The 24,857-nt window shown below is 36.8% G+C and overlaps 1 protein-coding gene across 2 annotated transcripts; it reads left to right on the top strand.

Annotated features, from left to right (window-relative positions):
• Positions 1 to 982: 982 nt before the first annotated feature.
• LOC131785797 (cGMP-dependent 3',5'-cyclic phosphodiesterase) lies at positions 983 to 24,857 on the top strand. 2 transcript variants are annotated; one of them, XM_066161428.1, is made up of 34 exons: positions 983 to 1,165; positions 3,232 to 3,321; positions 5,895 to 5,998; positions 6,761 to 6,867; positions 7,155 to 7,204; positions 7,570 to 7,626; positions 7,807 to 7,891; positions 8,542 to 8,594; positions 8,846 to 8,920; positions 9,666 to 9,710; positions 10,170 to 10,238; positions 10,402 to 10,438; positions 11,027 to 11,129; positions 11,391 to 11,502; positions 12,978 to 13,017; positions 13,555 to 13,618; positions 14,033 to 14,126; positions 14,515 to 14,572; positions 14,986 to 15,067; positions 15,297 to 15,331; positions 15,421 to 15,459; positions 15,944 to 16,017; positions 16,793 to 16,870; positions 17,042 to 17,164; positions 17,250 to 17,320; positions 17,582 to 17,704; positions 18,265 to 18,352; positions 18,448 to 18,495; positions 18,928 to 19,002; positions 19,550 to 19,649; positions 20,249 to 20,361; positions 20,891 to 20,929; positions 21,409 to 21,515; positions 22,919 to 24,857. In XM_066161428.1, exons 1-34 carry the CDS (start codon positions 1,145 to 1,147, stop codon positions 23,079 to 23,081), a joined length of 2,622 nt encoding a protein of 873 aa, XP_066017525.1. In that variant the 5' UTR covers positions 983 to 1,144; the 3' UTR covers positions 23,082 to 24,857. The 2 variants fall into 2 exon arrangements, with proteins under 2 accessions (XP_066017525.1, XP_058958724.1); XM_059102741.2 differs by lacking the exon at positions 983 to 1,165 and adding an exon at positions 2,685 to 2,889.

The following is a 24,857-nucleotide window of genomic DNA, read 5'->3' as shown; positions in this document are numbered from 1 at the left end:
TGCACCTCAATTCCCGGGGACCGCTGTATCCAGAAACTCTTTCGCCTTGTCCTCGTTCGCGGTTCCCTTATCTGTTTGATATTCTCCAGTAATAGGGAATATAACACTGGCTATGTGGCTCACTACTTGGGTTTTTTAGAATAACTGTTAGTAGTCATATGTAAATCCTTGAGCAGTAACTTAACGTATTCAAATAAAGAAGAAAGGATTTGCCATTCAGGTCCAGTGTTTCTTTTTTTATCTTTTTTCCCTTTTTTTTTCTGAAATATTTCCGTCGATGGCATTGCCTTAATTGTCTCTTCTGCACGATAATGTAAATGAAAATAAATGGTTTCTAAGCCTGGTGAAACATTCATCCATGTCTGTTTGTATGGTTTGTCATCCAACTTTGTTTCATCTGTTCATATTCTTTTCCTGTACACCTGCAGACGGAATCAGCTCACATTTGGCAGTTCTTTATCAATCTTTTGTTCTTTTTCTTTTTTCTCTTTTCTCGTTTTCTTTTCTTATCGCAAATATGTCTTACCTATGTCAAGTGCAGTTTGATGGTTTTTATAATCTTCCTAGACCATAATTTGTATCCCTGTCATTGTCTTTTACAATTGAATTACCTTCGTGGGTGTTACTGTAATCGTTCGGGGGAGGGGTGGTTTGGGGCGTCAGAACAAAATTGCAGTTGGTGTCGGCTAAATAATTAACTTGGATTAGGAAACGCATTTAATTTTTATTCATAATTCGCTTCTTGAAGTGAGTACTTTCAACACGAGCAAGTTGTAATTAATGGCAAAATTTCAAGTAAAATAACGGCCAAACCCCTTTCGATATGTTTCATTATCAGTAAGTGCTCAAAATGCTAACTTATGTACAACCTAAGTACGGGTATTAGCGGTGCATTAGTATAAGGCAGTATAGACAGGAGGACAATGAAAATTGATAGACACAAAGGGAACTACACACGGGCGGCTGATTAGACTCGATGTATTTCGTAATATTTTAAAAGTGGAAAGTGTGGTCAACAGTGTTTTAATTCCAAGTAACCATAACAGGGTTTTCTTATTGCATTTTATTGGCTAAGGCAAAGAGGGATTTATGAAAGACAGAGACATAGAGTTGGCTAATACAATTAAATTTGAGAGTTGCTGCGATGGAGAAAGTCATCGATAAGGTAAGTTGTGTATATTTTTTTGGTAAATTCGTTCCCCAAAACGCTTTGAGCGATTAAAAAATATTACTAAAGAGAGGAAAAAAGGTTTCTTCTCAACCCGCGTCAACTTACAAGAAGGCTTTTAGCGAGCGACTTCAGTCGATCGATCTCAAAAGACTTGTGCAGTCGTGGCATGAAATGTAATGAAATAAATACTGATGAAAAATGAGTTTAAAATACTCGTTTGATTTTTCATCTGATAAGTGTTACATCCCCGAGGTGTTATCGATAATTTTTGTCTCAGCTGGGGTTTAAAAAGAGTTTATGTAAATTATCGTGAAGAAAATGGTAACAACAAAAAGTCCTTTTCGCCGTGATAATACAACTTGTTATGTATCTCCGAAATTATCATATGCCAAAAACTTTACAACAGATGCATTGTCGGGAGGAAGCAACCCTTTTCTTATTAAACTTCGATATTCTAAAGAAATAGATAAACAAAGATATTTCATTTTGGTTTTTGTAAGGACGCTTAAAGCGCGGCGACTGTTGTTTTCATTTCAGTTAGAAGCGCGTTAAAGGCCGTCATTGTGAAGGTACTTAACAACGTTCATACGGGAAAAATACGCGAGCCAGTGAACGTTATGCGATAGAAATCGTGTTTGTTGTCAAATCTTGAGCTTTGATACCACTGATCCGGCTGAACAACTTGATCAGGTGATCAAATAAACAGCATTGCCACAGGAATCAAATAAACGCGAAGTTTTGTGATAATATATGAGATTGTATTGTGAAAGATGGTCTCAGTTTTCAAAAGTGTATTCAAGGCAACGCTTGAAAGAAGTAATTCTCTATCGCCTTGACATTTTCACGGGGAAATTGGGATGTTAATGGCAGAATCAATCATTCAGCGGTAATGGCATAGCCTTATTGCATTTCTTCATTTCAATTATAACGCGGAAAATGCGTTGGCCGGCTAACCTTTTATGTATTTTTTTTTTCTTTTTTTTTTCCTTGTTTTGCGTGCTTGTTTTTTGCGGGAAATTATGTCTCTCTGAGGAATTTCACAAAATGATATCGATAGAAGGGAGAAAATTAAAGCAAAATAGAGCCAAAATTCTGCCAATCACAACTGTGAACGAATTAAATTTCAATAAAGGTATATTTTTAATTTCATACTTCACACCACTTTGTGAATGTGATCTACCATCGACTGACTGTCTAATTTACTCGCCACCAAGTGGTTATTAGCCTTGGAAAGGACGCCTGTCGAGAAAATGAAGCGCAGTTTCCTAGCGGCGTCTCATGTAGGCATCAAAAGTAGAGAATTGAAAAAAACCTCATCTCTACACTAAGCCTCTTGGATCATTTGTGCAAGAGAAGAGGAAAAATTAAACCAAAACACTTCGTTCACCGGCAAGCGACAGAAAAATTTAGCGCGAATTCTTGCAACCAATCACATGCGAGCACTCGCGACCTGTTCACCATATATGGAACAGTCGGGCTGTTGTGTTTTGAGAATTTAATTTGCATAGTCATAAACTTTGATCCAGTTTGTAATGCTCAGAAACGATGAAGCATACTAAATCGGCCCGAAAATTTACCACAGGCCGAGAATGGTCCTGCTCTTCCTTCATATGCTAGTTCCAGCTGTTTTGTCGCTGGCGAACATGTTTAAGAAACTAAGGAAAGGTGACAGAAGCGAAGCGATGCGATGCAGCATGCATTTGACAGCAGCCGCTCAGGTAAAAGTGGAGCTCGTGATTAGCAAATGCAAAGTAGCTTTAGCTGGGAACCTTATTTTAACACTGTAGCTTTTAGGTTGTCATCGCATCAGTATTTTAGAGACACGGAGATTTACATACACGCAAATTGCGTTTTAAACTACGAATTTTAAAACGCATTCGGCACGAACTATCTACCGCAGTGATATCGCCAAAAAAAATAAATGTCAGTTTGCCATTTTTCTGTATGAATACCTTTCATTTCAACGCTGTTATCTCTTTCTATGTGATTTAGGAAACTATTTATTGCCAGGCGAATGATACTCTCAGTGAACCCCTTTGTTTGTCTTATCTTATTTTTAGGATGTTCTTTCTTGCCTGACTTTAGCGATCGACATGAAGTCGTTGAAAGAAAGCGCTGAAAGAGCTCTCCATCTGCTCCTACCGCGAGTGGTAAGCTTAAGTTAATAACGTGCGCTCAGCTTCCCACCCGCAATATATAGTTTGTTTACGTTTTGTGGAAACCAACTATAGTTGCGGATTCATTAATTTTTTTCCTTTATCATAATATACACATTTTTTATTCCGTTCACGTTTTGCAAAATTGTACTAAGATATTTCCTCCGATCTTTCAAATTTTTCCACTTAAATTGCGGCGGCAACTTCTATTAGTTGTCATCGCAGAAATTAATGCCTGACCTGTTGGCAAAATGCACCTCACCGATGAGAGCTTTCTTTTGTTGTAAACATCTTTCTCTCCTAGTCACTAGTCATCCGTGACCCAGCGAAATTTGAAGCAACGAAGAGACGAAATTCAGTCATACTGTGAAATTTGTAAACCGAGACACTTCGCAACAATGCAAGCCGTCAATCTTTACGTCAAACATTTATCGCACATGAACTTCTGCACGCTGAACGTGTAATTTATGTAAACTTATATTGTATCCCAGTTTACGCCCCAAGGACTGCCGCAGAATTGCATTATTTTTAACTTTGGTCAAGCTAACTAAACGGTACTACAATATTTTCTTTGTACAACGATTTCGCGTTTTGCAAATGACAACCGCACTTCTTGGGAGGTAATTTGAGATGACAGTATTTATATTCTTAAGCAAGGACGTACACGCAAAATGTTAATTTACATCTGAAGGCGACAAAACAGCTTTCACTCAAATTTTCAAGTTTTGTTAGCCGTCGTCCGGTTTTTATATTTGCATTTTTGATGGCTTTAAATCGATTAGGCGAATCACTTTTAAAAGCACTTAAAGTAAATGTTTTTGCTCTGTCGAGTACCGCCAACTTTTCTGCATTGCAGAAAGCATGCAGCTTTAAAACCTAAAAAACGAAAGAATCGATAAATCTGCACTATTTTGGCGCTAAATTTTGGTTGCATTTGTTAGGAGTTCTCAAACCTCTCAGTTTCCTTCCACAAAAGAACAGACAGTTCGCCCTGATCGGCGCCAAATATTAAGTTCTTCTCACTGTTTTGATTTTTGCAGTAGCTCTGCTGAGCGAGATAAAAGGTTATTTGGCAATTTAACGAAATGACAACTAAAACTTGTCATGTTGTCTGTTAAGCTTACTGATTTTAATGTCGGCAAACTCTGTGTGTCCCTAAAAATATTTATTCGCCCACAGAAATAGTTTTCCAGTTCAGCACACGCGCCGTTCAACACAAACAGTGGTCGCGGGTCATGTTGGATTAAGCTACTTTATTTATTTTATGTGCCATAGCAATTTGGCAAATCAGGACAATTGAAAGTGCTTGTGAAAAAGGATTAAAGACTTTTAAAATCAAAAGAAGTCTTTGTCATCTTTTTTAATTGCCATTTGCAACAAATATCGCCAATATCTTTGATTTTTCGTCCACGCTTTCTTCCGTTAATTATTGATGCCAATTTAAGTGACAATACATAGTCCCAATGGTACGTTTCAAAGTTATGCAAAAATTGTACAAAAACTATTCAGCGATAGGTTTTTGTCTTGTTCTTGATTCAGATTTCATTATAAGTGACACTGAATAAACTCGATCTTCATGAAGCTTAAAATTCCCCCATCTAATTTTTTATATTGGTTTATTTAGAGAAATAAGAGCTTTAATTGTTGCTTTGAAAAGGTTTTGAAAGGTTTGCATTACAGTTCAAGTTATATGCATATCTTTAACTACTTCTGAATTATTGTTGTTAAACTATATCTTTGAAAAGTTTTAATTCTTGAAGTAACAGAAAATGAAGTCGATCAGCCTTGAATTACTTTCAAGCTGCAAAATGTTAATATACAATTACAATATTTTTTATTTTGAATTATCATGAATGATGTTAATGAGGTAGTTGTCAAAGTGAAAGCAGGCTGTAAATAAACAACAGCTGCACCTCTATTGTACTAAGAATTTCATTTGGATACTTGACTTGGGAATTTGACCTTAGTCTCCTTGTGTTTGATCATTAAGGCTTAGGGTTCCTTAATCCGTTCCCAAATGAAAGTGTTAACAACGAATCAAATTTTAAGGCTCGTGTTTTGAATGACTGTCCAGTGCCGTAGCAGGGTTAAAATTATTGGGGGGGCCTAACCTTCATTTTTACTGTTCTACTCTTGTGTTCAATATATATTTTTTGGAGTTTGCCAAATTATTGGGGGGGCCCGGGCCCCCCCGGCCCCTCCCCACGCTACGGCATTGCTGTCAACAAACATTGTAAGGGCACTCTATACTGAGCGTAGATGGATACATACTTGGCTAATATCAATTTTTATACTGGTTTGTGGGAGAGAGGGTGGAGGCAAAAAGGGTTTGAACTGGGAGGACCTTGACAATGGGAGAATAATAATATAACATTGCTTTAATTACCCTGAAGTTGTCTTAAAAGGTTTAAATACCACGGACATCAACTCCTCAATGAAGTAACTCCTAATTCTTTCTCTCAAAAAAGAAAAAATATTCAAACTAAAATTGTTCAGTGACATGACTTGCTGGTTCTGTTGGTAACTGTTGTTAAAGAGAAACACTAGATACTTGATTATGTTGACAGGCAGATGTGCTGGTGTTTGTCTTGAGTTCTGTCTCCAATGAACTTGAAGCTCTTGGAAGATCTGGTATCAGTGTACCTAAGATACCACAAAGTGGAGTTGCCAGGTTTGTATTCAAAATTATTTGTAAACACTCCGGCAGATTGATTAAGCAAAGAAACAATCCTGGCAAGACTGCAATTTAGCAATTCCAGAGAAGAAACCAAAAAAAATTCAGGCTTCGAAAGGATTCGAGTTCCTGCCTCCTAGATACTATTTTGGGCACTACCACTGCTGAACTTTATCAATTAGCCAAATGTTGGGAGCAAGGCAAATCTGTGAAGGTTGTCTCTTTAATTGATTTTCATCTGCAGGTCAAAATAACTTTATTCCATTACAAGTGGTTACTGGTTGTTAACACATCAAGAATATTTAGTTTCTCATACAAAAGCAAACTAGATATTTTTTCAAACTTTTGTAAAATTATGGACATGAATGGACTCAAGTAATTATCTCTCAGAAGGCACATAGAACAATTCCTTGGTTTGAGTTGACACCTTCAAAGAGGTAGAATCCAAATTAATCAATAAAATTATTCAAAGTTTACAAAATGTCATGAGGGAGGGAACAATATGAAGCTATGAAAAGAATTCTGGAAGTGAAGTTAACTGATTTCTCAGATTTTTGCAGACTAAAAGTAATGATTTTGACTTTTGGTGTGAAGTTCAATAAAATGTCCTAATTCAGTTGTCATAATCTGATGATAAAAAGGAATGTAAACAACCAGTTTGGTTAAACGATGTTTAGAAAAGAAAAAAATTGAACTACAGCATATAAACACATGTATTGTTCACATCAAAACATTATGGTTCTATGATTTCATCTCCAGGAAAGCCATTGATAGTAAGCAAAGAATAGTTTTATCCAGCATCGACAAAGATGATCCTTGTTTAGTATATTTACCATCAGCTGAAACACTTGGAAGTGATCAAAGAGGTTAGTAATTAAAAACCCTTTGGCATTTTTCACAGTCAAATTTGCTTTGTCCTTTTTTTTTTTTCCTTTTTGGCAGATTTTGAAATTAAAGCATATTTCACACACATTTGGAATTCCCAGAGATCCAATGGCCAAAAATCACCCCTAAAGATAGGCTTCCATACAATAAACCTTTAAAGACAAGGACAATGGAAACATGATGGTTTTAATTTTTTTATATTCAGTTTAATGTCCAGAAAAAATACACCCGTGAACACCTCTGAGCCCTGTTTCACTTTCTTTTCCAGTGATTCTGTCACCACTGTACAAAGACAATACACTAGTAGCATTTTTGATGGTAAGTTTCTAGTGAGAAAAATTTTCCCACGATCAAGGTAAATTAGATAAACAACTTTATCTTTTGTACAAATAACATGTACTATTGAAGAAAATCGTTGGGCTGCTCTCACTTAAGAATAATTATTTTGAAATAAAGAGATGTGAACTGTTTTCTCTACATTTACATCTGGCAAATAAAGTTAGTGCACTCACTTTAGTAAAGTATAATTTTTTGAAAAGACACATGAGGACACATGTATGGTAGTATGTGCAATGTATATTCTTCTGAAAACAGTGCCACCCAGGCAGAGAACAATGACTGAGATGAAGAGAGAACTGAAACAACAGTAATTTGCAGTGATGAATATTCTTTTGTCACTGCAGATTGTTTGTGGTGTAGGAGAGGATACTCTGTCCATACTAGATTACACAGAGCAGCAGGTTTGTTTTATTGGAGTAGCCTTGATTTTCATCAGGTGCCTGTTGAAGGTAACTGTGAGTTAACATATTAAAAAGCTTTTGGTCAGCCCTCTGATCACCTTCTGGTATAAAATATATAAAGCTTCATTGTTATTTTAAAGTCAGTGCTTATTGCTCAACAATGCTTTTTTTGACTTTCAGATACTTCAAAGTTATCATCATATAACAGAGAGGAGTAAATATTTTCATGAATTTGAAAGGCAGAAGACATTTTTAGATTTTTTTAGTAAGTACATATCCTAGTCATTAGAAAGTGACCTACATACTTGTAAATGTATGTACTGAATTGAATTCAATGTTTATTTACAACATTAAGTTTTGGTACTTCAAAAGTTACAAGCCACTTTTTAATCATTTTTCTCAATGCTACTTGTTTCATTTTTCTCCACAATTCCCCCTCCCTTTCCTCAAAAACAATATAAACAAAGCTTTATTTACCCTAGCTTGTACAACATGAGCTGCAAGCTTGCTTGTTTCTTGTAGCTGGCAGGCTTCTTGTTGTGTTGCACTTCCAGTGAGAATCCTAACTTGCAAGTGCATTACTATTTTAGTCCAAGAGAGAATATCTAAAATGACAACAGGGGATCTTAATTCCTTACACAGGGCCAAGGTAGACACTCTAGACATGTCATTTGAATAATTTTAATGCAAACATAAAAGGCATGAAAAAAATACATTAAATTTTGTATGCTGTGCAACAACAACAACGACAAAATAAAAAACTCATTTCCATACTTAATTTCTCAAAAGCATAGCTGAAACCAGAAACATTTTCTTTACATACCTATTGCTTGATTGCCAAAGGTTTCATCATTGTAAATGTTGCTGTTAAATTTATAACATTTAGTTGATTCATAATTATTCTCTGTTAAACAGGTAGATCTTATGAAAAAGAAGTAGGACCTTTGTCAAGAAAAATAGGGGACTTTGTAAGTGTTATCGTAACTATCTGGTGTTACGTTTAACATTAAATGTGATACTTTACTTGTACACAAAGTTGAAAGTGTGAACTATTCATATTATAATAGGTGTTAAAGGTAACATGTCGGTATATGATACCAGAAAATTATGTTAACAGATTCTCTGTGTTCTGTCATTGCCATGAGTGGACGTTTGATCATTGTATGAGTCAAAGGTTATTGAAGAAAGTAATGCAATTTTTTTATTCATAACCTTGCAGCTTCAATCACAGACTAATGCAGAGGGTAGTGCCATTCTGGTACTAGATAACACAGCTGGGGAACTTCACAACAAGGTACACTTTATAGAAATACCTGCTTATTTTAAAACTTCAATAAACAGTACCATTAATAAGATTAATTAGATTCCAAGTGGTACTTAACATGTGTACTGACTGCATAACTTGCAGTTCATGTTACAAGATGTGAATTTACCTGTGTATAGTCTATTGATACATAATCTGTGTAACCATACATTTACAAATATGAATAAAGGGTTTCAGAGTTTTAAAGGGCTAAGGCTTGAAATGTCAGCTTTGAAACTGACTTTACAGTTGTCAATTTACATTATGACCTCAGTCGATAAAACCAAATTATTTTGTTATGCATTCATGTACATAGGCCAAGAGACGTATATTTGTATTGTATAGTGTAATTATGCTTGAAATTTGGGGTTGTGGCTTATACACAAGTTTTTGCGGCAATGAGACTAATTAGAGAGCAATGTCTCACAACGCGTTGAAAACTTAATATAGAGCTATAACAAGGTAGGTATTTGATAGAACTACTCCTCAGTCTTTGGTTATTACATGCAAGCGTGAAGTGCATGGATAAGATTATTGTAGATGGATGAAAATTGCTCTTGATCTTGTTGGGCCCATAGCCACATGTGTTTCATGTCTTTGAGCTGAGCCCCAATGAAAACCTCCTTGGTGAGTTGGGTGTCCTCATTAGATATAAATATTTAAGAAGTGAATAGTTTTTCTTCAAGCAGACACTGACAGGAGGGTGTTTTATAATTGTATAATTTATGATCTACAGCAAGAATGCAGTGGATCAAATAGTGTGGACATGAAAAGAATTGAGGTAGGGATAGGTGATTTGTACATGCCTGACAGAAAACATCAACTTTGGTTAGAATTTTTTTTTTTTTCATTGTCCTCAAGTTACTTAACCCTTTACACCCTAACATCATTATCCATATTCTCTCGACTGTTCGCTATACACATCCTAAGCTACTGACAAGGAGAATTTGTTTTAAAATCAAGAGTTTCTTTTTTTGGTGATCATTTTCTCTAATTCTTAATGTGTGATACTGGGGTGATATTGTAAAAGAGAAATAAGTTGCCAGTCACTCTCTGAAATTAAATATTTGTCACCCTGTGGGTCAAAGGTCAACCAATTGTCCAACGTCAAATCAAAGTTTCTATACAGTATGTGTTTGTGGAATTTGCAGACACAATGTAACATGTAGTCACCACCTGAATGCATTTGAAGGTCTTAGAAATTAGTTATTTTCATGCTAATTTCTCCACAAATTTGCAGGTTTCTGGAAGCATTTTTGAGGAAGTCGTTAAATCTGGCCAAAAATTGAATGTTGCGGATATAGAAAAGGTACGTTGCACAGTGGATTTGCCGTCGCATGGACAACTGCATTTAATCAAAATGATCTAGGAACTTAAATTTGTGCAGCCCCAGTCATATTGCTACAAACTGTTGATATCAAGCCAATTTGAACCCTTTTTTTGCTTAAATTATTTTCCTGAAACCTTTTTAGGACACAAAGTACAGATATGACCTGCAGAGAATAACAGGTAAGTTCTCAAAGCGTTGAACAATAGCTCAATTTTAGCTAGAAAAATTGGATCAAGTATATCTCCATGCACAGTATATCAAGTTGGTTGAAGATTTCTGTAATAAAATTTCCACTTCTTAAGTTTACCGCATGGCCTGGCGGCAACAAGGATATTATGAAGAAAGAAGCAAAACGGAAACAAGGAAAGAAGAACTGAACATAGATCGTTGACTCTGTATTCACTGTAGTGTACCGCATGTTGTTCTTGAATTCTGCATAATTCACACCATCACCTAGAATGAAGCCTGGAGAGAAATTTGTAAAACATACCCTATTATCTTCTACCTCTTTCAAGTATGAAAATGTTGTTCGCATGTTAACCTGAATTCTGCATAATTCACGCCATCACCTGTAGTGAAGTCTGGATAGAAACTCCTGAAAGGATACGCTCTTATCTTATACCTCCTTCACGTATGAACAAAGTATCGTGTCTTTAGTTCAAAACTCAATGGCGAAATGCAAAATTCGTGTAAATTCGGCTGACAGGTCGCCAGGGATAATTATCATATTCACCAAATCACCTTTGATGAGTTTCTGTTTTTCTCAGATGGCTACGTTCAATCAATGTTGTGTGTCCCAATTGTCAGTATCAACTCAGGCAATGTTATAGCGGTGGCGTGTGTATTCAACAAAACTCTTCCAGAAAAAAGGTACACAATACATCGAAATGTAGACTTTTACGTAATTACAGTCTCCGTTATTGCATTTTTGTCGTTCTAGACTACGAAAAATTTTTTCCTCACTATTTTGAGAAGGTGTAAAGGGAAATTCGTTTTTAAATAGTTAGGTGACTATTCCGCTTTAAGTAAAGCGTTCACAAAACAGAATGTGTAATTGAAAATAAAGAGTAGACTTATGAATATTCCTATCTTTTTTTATACGAAGGATTTCTGTGTTATGACTATTTTCAGATTTTCCTCCTTTGATGAAGAAAATGCTCAGTTTTGTTGTGAGCATATTGCAGGTCAAGTAGAAAACACATTGGAGTGGGAGAGAGAAATGGTGATAAAAAGGCAACAAAAGGTGTGATATAGTTATAGTTCCTAAATATCTCAGCGTGCGTTTTCGCGGCCAGCATTGCGTCATGAGCTTTTCTTTGCGTGTAACAAGTTTTTGGCCGTGAGCAAAGCGAGGTGTCTAAAAGTCTGCGAGGGTTCGGGCACTAATGACCATTATTAGTGCCAGACCCCTTCTCAGACATTTCGCCAGCTCACCTCAAACTTTCTCACGGGCGTTGAAACGCTCGTGCCGCAAAAGTTTGTTTTAAAATCCCGCCGTCTCTGTACGGACATATGCATCAGTTTCCAATTGGCTGGAATTCTTACAAGCTTTGTGATTTGAAATTTACCTACGTAACAGAAAGTCCAATGCTCCGTTACGCTTTGAATAAATCTTTGCCATTGTACGATACCAATGACTGCGCAATGTAAGTCAAAGGGCTGTGTTTAATTCTTCTGTTCGTAATTTGATTGAGAGACACGTAAAACTGCTCCGCACTATGGAATGAGCATATACATTAATCTTGTTGTGGTTATTCATGCTCGTATATCTTTAAATAAACAGATATATGTTCATTACAGCTCTGAATTTTTGTAATTCTGTAACTCTACTTGAAGCGAATGAAATTTATTCTCAATTTTTGAAGTGTTTCAAAGATGCAAAACACGCGATCATCCGACTTCGCCAAGATCGACGAATGCAGCTGTGAGTTATACAGTTGACCTCAAAAACATCTTCCACTGAATTCTTTCTTTCCCTGTGTAAAAAAACTGTTCAAGACTTCCTTTCAATATTTTTTTCCCCGAGATGATTGATTTAAAGAGTGAAAACTGTAAAGAAATGACGACAGTTGTAACATTTTTTCTGCTAAAATAACTCCTTGAAAATTAATCTTATAGTCATGCTACGTATTCTCACTGAAACCAACGAGACTCGTTGCTAATAGAGAGCTTAGGCACAAACTTGTTTGAGGCTCACACGGTAGCTGGAATTTGATAGTTCTTTTTCCTGCACTGGCCTCAGATTTCCGTTTTTTTGGTACCTTTTTAAAACCATTTCAGTTCCAGGAGTAGCAAATAGGAAATATCACTAAACGACTCCCGTTCATTTCCAAGAAGAAAAGCAATGAAAAGAATCAAAATTATACTGTATTATACACCAAATTCAAAGGTAACGTTTCTTAGACAGCGCTGAGAATTGATGTTTCGATTTTGGAAGTGAAATGGTTCATGCGCTGAAGCAATGACTCTTTAGTTGATCGGTTTGTGTGAAAACGTCCCATAAGTAGTTCAGTTCATCTTCTTGAGCTATACTGGCGCGTCTTAAAACGTCTTCGCTATTATACAATCAGAAATTTCCTCAACGAGAAAAGCCAGTTGAGGGAGCTGGTGAAAGGAGAATGATGGAACGCCTCTAAGAGAGCGAGTAGAGATCTTTATTTGGTACAGTGGTATTAGGGAAGACATTTGTTAACTCGTTTTTTTTTTCTTTCCGACCAGCATTTACTGAAGGTTGCAAAAAACCTGTTTACTCTCGTAGGTGAGCTCAGTTTTTAAATCGTTTGTTGTTTACATTAGTATTTATCTGCTTTGCTGAATCAGATTTGAATCTGAATTGATTTGTTGTGGACGTGTGCCATGCATTTCTTAGTTGGTAGCTTGTGACTGAAAGAGAAAAGCAGAAACAGTTGCGCCCAGCATAAACATCATAGGGTTAAAGGAAGTCAGTTATTCTTTAGCACTTTGTTAACTTTGTTATCATCGAAGTTTTCAGGGTAACTTCCAATTCCAAGGGAATGGTTTCACTGATAGATCCTCTTAACCCCACCATGGTAGTTTACTCTGCTATAGTTATTCATGTTAGCTCGTAAAAATGGTGTCGCTTTGGATACAAGAAATGATTCCATTCGTGCGCAGCGTCCCTGTGAAGTTCATAAAACGACGTTCACACCTCGGGCCTTACACCTGTTACCGCTGTGTGGTTGTTAATTGTACTATCCGTAAGGTAACGCTAATGGACTGATCAGCTCTTCGTTGTATTCTTACTAAAAAGTCTATGAATTATTCTAATTTGCAGACGATGTCAGCGTTTTATTAAGTGAAATCATGACAGAGGCTCGGAATTTGACCAACGCTGAAAGGTAAAATAGATACAGGCTACTTTCTTTTGGCCCTAGTTTTCCTTGCTTTCGAAGTCAAGTGATTTGTTTTATTAACTGCTGTCAGACCGCGCATATTTCTTCACCCTGAAGCCTTTTTAGAGAAGACAACCACAGGACCTTAGAGCGCATTTCAATTTGGTGCCCTGAAACCAAAGTAATCACACCACCCAATCAGAGCAAAGCAAAATTTCACCCCGAACCAATGAGAATTTGAAGAATCGAGTGACCAGGTCGCTTTTGGTGTTAGTTTGCATTTAATTTGTTGGGAGGGTGGCGCGACTTTTCTCGACCAATCACAGCGCAGAGCAACGAGAAACCAAAGCAGCCCTGATTGAAAAGTGTTCTAATGAACGTATTAAAGGTGATCGTCAATCTACTTCTCGATTCTCGAAGGTGCTCTCTGTTTCTTTGGGACAAAGAAAGAGATGAACTTGTGGCCAAGGTTTTTGACGGAGAAATCCCCTCAGATGGTTCAGACAATGGAAAGGTTTGTCCAAGCTATTGAAAATTCAAGACCTAGCTTCGAGTTCTCGCACTATTTCTCATGAAGGAGCTTGAAGACAGCAAACATTATCCTGGCTCTCGGTCATGATTTACCGATCCGTTTGCTCCTATCATTCAACATTTAGCGTTTTGAATGGAATTATAAGAAAATAAGTGAACTATGACGGTACATGAGCTACTTGGAATTAATGAGCTTGGTCGCGCAAAGGCCAAAACCTTCATAAAAGTATGCGTTGTTGTATTTGTCTGTTAAGTCGTCGCCTAGATTAGATTATTTTTATTGTTAGTCTACTTTATGAGTAAAGCTCCAACGAACTTCCACCTCCTTCACCTAAGTTAGGAACTATCTGAATAGTGTTTGAATTATGTAGGAACCAGAAGTGAGGATTCCAGTCACCCAGGGCATCGTGGGTCACGTTGCTACAACAGGTACTGCATGAAAACGAGTTTACTGTAACAAATTGTCCGTATGATTTATGTCTTACGGCAAAATATACGTCTTCCAGTTCCGTATCGCGGTTAGTTTACTGGTTTACAACCAAATCAGCATTGATGCAAGGCACAGAGGCAGAGTTCCTGCAGACTATTGAGCTTCTGTTATCCAAAGATAACAGAAGACACAAGTCGCAAATGGACAACAGTTTTCTCTCCGAGTCATTTTATTGAAAACAGTGTGAAAATCAACTTTAAGCAGCGGATGGTGGTAGCGTAGGTAAAGAATGGGGCAATTATATGCGTAACTTGTGTTAATAACAAAACGACTTTTGAACATGGTTCCATTTCTCAGGAGCCGACCTTCTACTTCCAAAATTTACTTACTGCTCTTTTTGTCGCGTTATCAGGGAAGATGCTGAACATAAAAGACGCGTACAGCCATCCTATGTTCTATAAGGGGCTTGATGAGAAAACAGGCTTTAGAACAAGGTAAAGGTTTGTTCTCTTCTTCGCCATAGTATCGGAATGGACTTTTCAATTCTAGTACTGTTGTGTGTACGACGGCAAGACCCACTCTATTGCAACGCATGTATGTGGCATTTCCTGTCAACAACAATTTGTTTTTATACATCTATTTTTATAGTTTATTTACAGCTCCAACTATTAATGTTTATCGCACGTCGTTCATTTGAGTGTTTGTATGTTTCTTCATGTTTAGAAATATTCTCTGCTTTCCGATTAAAGACGAAGAAGGTAAGTCACCCTTTTTTTTTCATGAGAATTGTACAATGGTCTTCTTTTTGTATTGTTAAAATATAATATCCTTTCTTGTCTCATTACAGACGTGATTGGAGTAGCACAGTTGTGCAATAAGACAAATGGTATGTTAACCAAGATTAGAATCAGTTTAAATTTTTTTTGAAGCAACATGAATTATCAGTATGAGAAGATACTGGTTTGATTATAGTTGGCAGCGTGACCTTCAATTAATTTCGCATATTTATATAAATTGCAGTAATGTTTTAATGCCAAAGACAATTTTGTAAGCAAGTTTGAGACCATCGAATGATGGGACCATCTGCCGTATATCAACTCGCCTCGCGGAAATGTTTTTTCAACTTCTGAGGTAGTAATAAAGCAAGTTTCCCTTGCAATGATTTGTTTATGATTAAAAGCGCTCTTCTTAAAATCGTTGAAAAAAAAAAAAGTTGACATATCAAGTTACCATAAGGAAATTCTTATATGACAGATGTAGATTGTGTTTTCAATGCGCGCGATACAAATTTGATGTTTTAGACCCAACAGAAATTCAGCAATCTCACCGAAATGTATTTGATACAAATCGACTTTTCTTCCAAATTGCAGGTTCTTGTTTTACAAAGTTTGATGAAGATCTGACCAGAGCATTTGCCATTTATTGTGGTGTGAGCATTTTCCATGTAAGTTTCCGACGCAGTGTTTTGCAATTGTCGTGTTTGATGGTTGTTCGGTTTCCTATCGACTTCAAGCGAAAGCCTATGCAAAACAAAAACAGAGAACAGACACGTAAGCAAGCAATGAACAACAAATAAACAAACAACTAGGTTAGTGCAGTTTGCCTCTGAAAATTAAAAAAGGCGCATTCCTGCATACATGTGCGGAAATGAAACTAACAAACAAAAAACAACAAGAAAACAAAAAAGACCAAAAAAGGGAAATAAATCAAACCAAAAACGTTTAGTAAAAAGAGAAGCGATCGAAATGGAATAGATAATTTACAACTGTTTCGAGAAAAGTTGTCGGAAAAAAGGACACAAAAAACGCGACAATCTCAAAAGATAACCGGGGTATCCGGTTATTTATGAGTTTTAATGATTATAATATATAAATGAATTCATCAAACCTGCGATGCTTCGTCCTAACAGTGACGTTTTTTCAGATTTTGCTGAAATCCTAAGTTCAAGGAACCGTGACCTGAAAACTATCCATAATACCTTTCGGGGTTGTCACGTGCACTTAGACGCGTTTTATTCTGACAACCTTTCTCTAAACAGCTGAATGTGATGAAGCCCACTTTAGTTTCAAAAGATAGCTACTTTTTGATTTAAAGGTAGTTAATTCGGTATCAGTTATCTGCATCGTTTGTTTGTTTGTTCTTAACGTTTTACCCCATTAATAAATTATGTTCAGGTAACAGTCTCCCGATCTTAATGTTGCTTTGACATCTTTTTTCAGTCTCTTTTATATAAAAAAGCAAAAGACGCTTCACACAGAAGTCGACTATCGTCTGAAATGATGATTTACCATATGAATGTAAGTTTAGTGACAGAGCAAGGTGTTGAGGTTATTTGTTTTTTGTTGAGAACAAATCATAACCGCGTCTGGTCAGATCGCTTTACTAGCATGTTTTGCTTTTATTTATTACTTGATATGAAGTGACTTATCAAGATTTAATTCTCGTGTTTTCAACCAATTTCGCTTAAGGTGTCTCAAGCCGAAGTGGATCCGCTCGTTAACAGGTCAATTTGCACCACGGATGACGTACATCCACAGTTTAGCCAGTTCCCATGTGCGCCAAGAACTATTTTCCCAGATAATATGATTCCAGTAAGTAGAGCTTGCACTTACCAAACTCATCCTTGGTCATCAACGCTTACAAGGCAAATCTGATGTTTTCTGTCCTGCTCTGTAGGCCTGTCTTTGTATGTTTGAAGATCTTGGAATGATCGAGAGATGGAAAATTCCAAAGGAGGTGCTAGTAAGGTCTGTGTTATAAAGAATTTATTATTTGTGTTTCCTATATAAGGAAGTGGTGTCCCGCATATGACAGTAGGAGACCAAACGTTACATGCTCATAGAGTTTAAGGTTTGCGGGGTAAACTCAAGGATATGTATTTGAAATTAGAATTTCAATATTTAGTGTAAAAGTGACATCAAATCCAACAAAAATAACAAAGAAATGATAGAGACAAGAATTTTGCCCTTTGGAATTGATGTTGGACATATGACGTGTTATGATTACAGGTTTTTGCTTATGGTGAGGAAAGGTTATAGAAACCCTCCATATCACAACTGGATTCACGCTTTCACCGTGGCTCACTTCTGTTATCTTCTTTACAAGAACGCAAAGATTAGCAATCGCTTAAGGTTAGTCAGTTTCACGTACACTTTGGTGTCTGATGTGCTTGTTCTAATTGGTTAGTTATTCTCACTTCAGGAATGCATTTAATCTGAACCCCACTTTCTGTGGAACAGATAATATCAGTGACTAATTCTCGTGTAGAAGGTGTTGTAAACTCTCAATAACTCTTCACAAGGGGCTCAACTTTTGTGTAAACAAAGATGTACTTGAGTGATATGCTTACTTGAAAAAAATGGGATTAGTTGTTAGAGGGAGCTGAAGTTTAATCGCAAGCTTGCCATACATATGTAAACATCTCCATTCTATTTTTTTTTTTTAATTGTTCGAAATAAATCCAAGACCTCCTCAAGCGAGCAGTGTGTTAACAAAGTGATCTGGCTTGTGTCGCTATAGTCAAATTTCTAAAAGAAATCTGAACATCACAATATTTCGAACACGAGCGTTTTGCGCCTGTCGAGTTTCGCCTTTTGAGTTCATTTTTAATGAGAACATGTCAGACTATTTTTTTCTTTTTTTCTTTTTTGTTTTTCCTTATATATGGTAATTTGCTTTCCTTGCATTACAGAGACGTTGAAATGTTGGCATTGTTCGTAGCTTGTCTGTGCCATGATATCGACCACAGGGGGACCACAAATTCCTTCCAGGTTTCTTCAGTAGGTAGACAGTTTTGGTTGTGACAATTCCTGGTCAATGTCTTGGCTTACGATGTTTTCCTTTACTCATACTCAATGGTTATTTTATTTGACAGGGCTCCACGCTCGCAGCCCTGTATAGTTCAAAGGGATCTGTGTTGGAGGTAAGGAACTTCAGTTTAGCCAGTTGAAAAAATTGTCTTCACGCCAGGTTTCCATCTAGTTCAGTGTGCGATAATCACAGCTGTTCACTGTGTTGGATTTATTAATGTTTAAAACAATTCCGTTTGGTTCCCTCACATTTCCGCAAAAAGGTTACGAAAAACAAACATGTTGTAGCGAGCGTGGAAAGTACAGGTTGAAACCAAACAATTTTGTTCCGGTTTGCGATAGTTAGGCAGATGTTTTGCGCCACAATCCAAACATCGAGTTACTTAGGTCCGCCATTCCTTCACTAAAACATGAGGCAATTGGTCCGTTTCAAGTACTTGTCAATCAGTTGTGCCTGCACTTGATTACCAGTTTACTGTAGTGAATCTAACTCTATATTATTAAAATAGAATTGGTTTCATAAAATCTCTGTTTCCCTTTCACAGAGACATCATTTTGCGCAGACTATGTGTGTGCTCAACTCTGAAGGATGTAATATATTCAAGAATTTAACTGGAAAAGTATGATGCTCAGCAGTAACTTAAAGTTAAGCCCCTTTTGTTGGAAAGAAGTATTTCGCCAAAACTTTTATTTCAGTGAATATTGATTTTCGTGAGCTTTTGTTAAGAGGGCTTAAAGGCAACAGTTGGAAAAACATGCGTCAACTTTTGGGCAGTTCGTTTTAAAAAAGAAAATTATTTTCCGTTAGTTTTTCAGAGTTTATAGAGGATATCGTTCCCCTCAACGATTTAACCCAGGAATCAGTGTTAGCCCTTTTAATACACCCTAAGATCAGTATGCATATTCTCCATACTGTTCTCTGTACATTTCCTAAGTTGCTGACAAGGAGAATTTAATTGGTGACCATTTCATTTATTCTCGTGACCTTAATGTTGGATTCACGGGTGATTTGTAGGGAGACATTGGATGCTAGTCACTCCAGGGTCAAAGAGTTGACCAACAGAAGCTTCATTCTCTTGAAGTGCTCATTTGCCCAGTTGTAGCATTTTGCATGTATGGGTAGTTTTTATATGCTTTAATAATTAATTGTAAATCATTTCTATTTAGGACTTCGAAGAAGTTTTTAGTCTTATTCGGGATATTATTCTAGCAACGGACCTTGCCCATCACTTGAAAATCCTTCAAGACATCAAGAACATGGCTAAAGGTAACAACGTAAATTGGCCACCGTAAAGAGTTTCAATTGAAGCTGACGTTTCGAGCGTTAGCCCTTCGTCAGAGGGCGAATGACGAAGAGCTGACGCTCGAAACGTAAGCTTTGCAACTCTTTATGGTGGCCAATTTACGGTATCAACTCAGTCGATGACACTAAATTACCCACCGACACAGCACCACAGTTTCTTTAGCAACTTACCCCCTTTATTCAAAGGTAACACTGTTTATTTCGTGGGTTTTAAGAAATCCCTTACGTCTCCTTGGAGCGGTATTGCCCTTTCAAAATTGCGACTGGTTTTTGGTATGAAAAAACTGCAAACTGTTGCGATTCACCGAATATGTAGAGTGGATCACCATTCACCGTGAGAGGTTCCATATACACTCCAAAGTATTAATCGGAAGGTCGTAGGAACAACTCCTTTTTGGAGCATTTGGAGTTTTCTTTCTTTGAGTATGCTTGTGTTATTCGCTGAAAAACATTATCTTTCACTTTATAATCACCAGTCTTAAAATTTACGATCTTCAATAACATCATCAATTAATACTGTTATATCGTTTACCTTGACTAACTTTTATTAATATATTTTTCAGATGGTTTCAAAAAGGATTCAAAAGATCACCACACTCTTCTTCTTTATCTTATGATGACAGCCAGCGATTTGTCTGATCAAACTAAGAACTGGGAAGGAACGAGAAGAACGGCGGTAAGCGAACTGGTCAAATGGAAAATTGACAGTTACAATATTGGCCACTTCACTTTACCTCGTTTTGTGTAGTGGTTATTGCGCTGGTTTCCGGACCTCTCGGTCCGATCACGAACCTTCTTGAGTCATTGGGGTGTATTTTTGGGAAAGAGTTCAACTGCTTCTCCTGTAGGATTGTTAATAGCCTCCAAGCCAACTGTCGGTGGAAATTTTACACAGCTCCTTCACGTGAGGTTTAAAATGCTTTCCGTAAGATCTATCATAAATTTCTATGGTTATGTTTGAGTGAAATCCTATCTATCTGGCCAGCTTTATTCATTTACCTCGGCATTGACATTTAATGGAAAAGCGGTGTACTCACCTCTTTAAACGATTTTAATGGTAGTTGACGCTAAGAAGGACGTCCTTGCTGTCTTGTCTATGGCAGCGCTTTCCAGTGCTATGGTCATGCGGCAAATGTAACACAGAGACGATCTTTCAAATTTTATTGTGATATCTATTAAATGTTGCTTGTTGGCCTCCATTACAGGATCTGATATACACCGAGTTCTTTTCACAAGGTGACAAGGTAAGGAATGAATGATAAAAGTTCAATCAACAAAGTGAATTTTAAACGGAGTCACATAGTGGGCCCTTTTTTTTTTTCACCTCAACCCTTTAACCCTCAGAAGTAATTAGTATATAAGTTCTCCGTACCATATCCACACACTATCCTGCAAACAGGTAATGAGAATACTCGACCTCATCAGGTAGAAGTTGTTATCTTGATCTAACACCAAATTCTTGTACTTAATTTACAAGGAAATTGACAATCAGGTCTTGGGAGTTACAGGGTTAAAGGCTTCTTGTACTGTTAAGGCTTGTACTGCTACACGTACTAAAGTTTTAAAAGAAACCGTGACCACAGAGCTAAGTTTTCTTGTATTCGTATTTCTTTTTTTCTGGTTTTGCTTCCTCTGCCAGAATTCATTAAAAATATATCACATATTTTTTGTTATGTTTGGTGATTGCGTTTTTTTGTTTGCTTTTGTTTTTGTTTCATTTTAGGAAAAGCACATGGGAATTACTCCAAGCGAAATGATGGACAGAGATAGAGCGTGTATTCCAAAATTGCAAATCGATTTCCTGGATGCAATTGCACTTCCGGTATACAGGTAGTTACATTTCAATGTAGTTATGCAGCTGTTTGAATGGAATCGGCCGTAGGACGTGAGTTTTACTTACCGAACTGCTGTCATGTTTGGCGGATGAGTTCGAATCTGGTAAATAAGCCTATCAGAAAAAACAAAGAAACAAACAGATACCACTACATTGCTCAACGGGTAGCTTGTGATTGGATGAATGAGTTTATTGCCTTCTAAATAATTTATGTTCTCCGCCTGTCTTCTGCTCAGACGTGCTATCTACTCGTTATACAGCAACTTGTTAACACATATATTGAATCTATTATCATTGGTGACACCGTCATTAAACCTTTAGAAAGCGTCCGGAATCTTGGGTCCTAGTTCAATGCGAATGACTGTTCATATAGGCAAGATTTGTGGCACGGCTTTTCGCGGACTATACAACAAAAGACACATCAGAAAATTCCTTACCGTGCAATCGACAAAGACACCGATCCATGCCTTTGTATCTTCGCACCCTGATAAATGTAACGCACTTCTTTTTGGTCTTCCTAAATATCAATTTGATCGTTTACAGAAAGTTCATAATGCTGCAGATAGAGTGATTTTTCAGATTGCTAAATTTGATCATATCACACCCGCACTTATCGGCCTACATCGGCTCCCAGTAACATTCAGCGTTCAGTTCAGATTGCTTCTTTTTGTTTATAAGTCGCTGCACAACCAAATTCCACTCTACATTAAAGATCTTTTGTCCCTGAAACCTGCCGCTAATTATGCTCTTCGCTCGTCTGTACAATCTCTCCTGTTCGTTCCTAAAATCAAATGCTTTACACGTGGGGACTAGGCCATTGCTCATGTTGCACCTGTTTTATGGAACTCGCTGCCATTAACTATAAGAACAAGTGGTAGCCTCACAATTTTTAAAAAGCATCTTAAAACATTTCTCTTTAGGGAAAGCTTATAGTTTATTAGAATAGCTCTGAATGTTTAGTGCTTTGAAAATTTTGATTTTAATTTTGTATTGAATTTTAGACTTTCATGTCTTTTTTTTTTTTAGATTTTAGCTTTACTATAATTACTGTTATTACTAGCTTCTTAGGAATTTTAATCTAACTTGAAGTAAAGCGCTTTTGAGTATTTTAGTGTTAGCGCTATACAAATTCTTTAATAATAATAAAGTTATGTCTCCAAGTTGCAATTGCCGTTATTTTTTAACCTGATTTTAAGCCAACTGCGATTTTGAGACGCCAGTATTGCATGATTACGGGGGCTCGTTGGGAGAAAATATTTTCTGGTGTAAGGTGGAGTCGCGAGACGTAATACGAAAATAAATTTTCGTCCCTTCCCCTGACTTGCTTTTGTTCTTCCTATTTTGTTTATTTATCTATTTTTTCTAATCATTTCTTTTCTTTTTTTTTGTCCATATCCAGGCTGTTGTCCTCTCTACTACCGGAGACTGAAGTAGTTTTAGACACAGTTTTGACTAACAGAGAGAAATGGCAAAAGGCTCAAGAAGATGGCGACTACGTGTACAGACCAGTGGCTACTACTGACAAAGAAATCAATGGGAATGTGCCTCTATCACCATCATAACGGTGCCATAACTCGCTCTTCCGATTGAACAATTCATGGAACAAATTATAGTAGGAAACCGCTCTACGACAAACCTTTGGGACGTCTTTGTTGGCACTTAAACTCGATAACATACATATTTTTGTATGAAGAGCGGGTTGAAACTTTGCCTAAAAGAGTTGGCCATTGCGGTATCGGATGCATCATTGTCCTTGAGTAATTACGGCACCGGTGTATTGCCTTCATTGAGAAATGTTTTCTAATATTGAATTTCTCCTAGAAGCAAGAGAAATAACGGGTTCAAATGCCTAGGTTGGCTGTCAGTGATAACTCAGAGCTGCGCTCTGTGTATTGGAAGGCTATGCTATCAGATACCTGAGATGCCCAAGTAAGGCAATAGATACGAAAAGCAATGGCCTCTGGTACCCGAACAACTGAAACTCAACTGTATTTATCATTTAATATCCAGAGGTCATTTCTTTTAAAGGCATTTAGGCATAAATTCTATTTATTATGTGGCTAAAATTACTACAAACCACATTTTTTTCCACAGAGTGCTCTTAATAGTGACCAGTGTCGCACGTGGGTCACAGTTTCTTTCACGGCCGCTTTATTTTCATCAGACGTTTTTATAATTCAGGGATCCATCTATGAATAACTGACATGAACGTAAAAACAGAATAAAATTAGGACAAATCCTAAGAGCGAATCACAGTAAACTCAAGTACACAGTGTAAGACCCAATTTTTGCCATTTACAATTTGGCAAACTGCTAAGTAGGTTCCTGTGGGTTGTTGTTTGATTTCGATGCCAAATCCGCAGATCTTTAAACATATTTTCCTTCCTGTTGGAGTGATTTCCATACGAAAGCGATGAAAAACGGTGGGAAAAAAAACATGTAGGCCAGCCGTCTATTTTCGGCGATGTTTGTTTACCCGTTTATTTTGCTTTATTTAGCTTTATTTGGTTGGATGTAATAACTGTTAGATGCATTTTTTTGATAAAATTATTTATGTTAGAGCAAGCCTCAATAGATGCAGTCACGTTTTATTTTCATACTGTAGAGCAGCTACTCCAAATACCGAGAAATTTTCTCCTAGTTTGCGAGCTGAAACATTTCTTTCACAACATTCATCAGTCGTTTAGTCGGTTATCTCTTTGACGAATTACTTTAAAACTGTAATACGATGGAAAAGATTTCCTTCTAAGCAGAGATTTTAAGCACATAAAATTTCACAACGATTTAGAAATATAATATATTATAGAGTTTCAATCAACAACTTTAAGATCTCGTTTTTGAGGGACTGTTGATCAGATTGATTCACAAAGTTTAGCAATCGTTGCTTTTGAGAGGCGAAATATTTCAAGGGCAGTTCATCTGAAAGGTAGCGTTCAAAATAATTTGCAATTTTTTTTTAGGTGAGGAATTAACGCTTACGTTGTACAATGGGTATTTTTCTTGTTACGTGCTCTTTTAAACACTTAATGAGCATCCTTTGATTGCAATGTTAAAAATAGCATTCTTTGAATGTTAATTCAGTTCCGACTTTAAGTTAAAGATTACACAAAACGTAAGATAGGTATTTATTTAAAGGAAAGGCGCAAATTGCCAGATATGTAAATTTGTTATGAATACACAATATCATGGTTAGTATAAGTTTACAAAGCTGGACAAACAGTATTATAACATAGCTAGTAAATTTGTCCAATCAAATTCAATTGCGCGAGCGTGCTTCTTATTCCTATTGTGCACGCTCATGACGTAAGCAAACAAATCCCTCAAGAAAAAAATTTTCC

The sequence above is a fragment of the Pocillopora verrucosa genome, chromosome 14 (assembly GCF_036669915.1).
Source record: "Pocillopora verrucosa isolate sample1 chromosome 14, ASM3666991v2, whole genome shotgun sequence".
NCBI lineage: Eukaryota > Metazoa > Cnidaria > Anthozoa > Scleractinia > Pocilloporidae > Pocillopora > Pocillopora verrucosa.
Note: the sequence above shows the minus strand (reverse complement) of the source record. Positions and strands in the feature narration are given on the sequence as shown.

Bases quoted from the DNA above. Each gene is read 5' to 3' on its own strand.
- LOC131785797 (XM_059102741.2), top strand. From the start codon at position 2,761: ATGGTCCTGCTCTTCCTTCATATGCTAGTTCCAGCTGTTTTGTCGCTG. The intron at 9,711-10,169 runs GTAGGGATAGGT...ACAAATTTGCAG, and splicing joins TGGACATGAAAAGAATTGAG to GTTTCTGGAAGCATTTTTGA. The intron at 14,573-14,985 runs GTACTGCATGAA...TCGCGTTATCAG, and splicing joins GGGTCACGTTGCTACAACAG to GGAAGATGCTGAACATAAAA.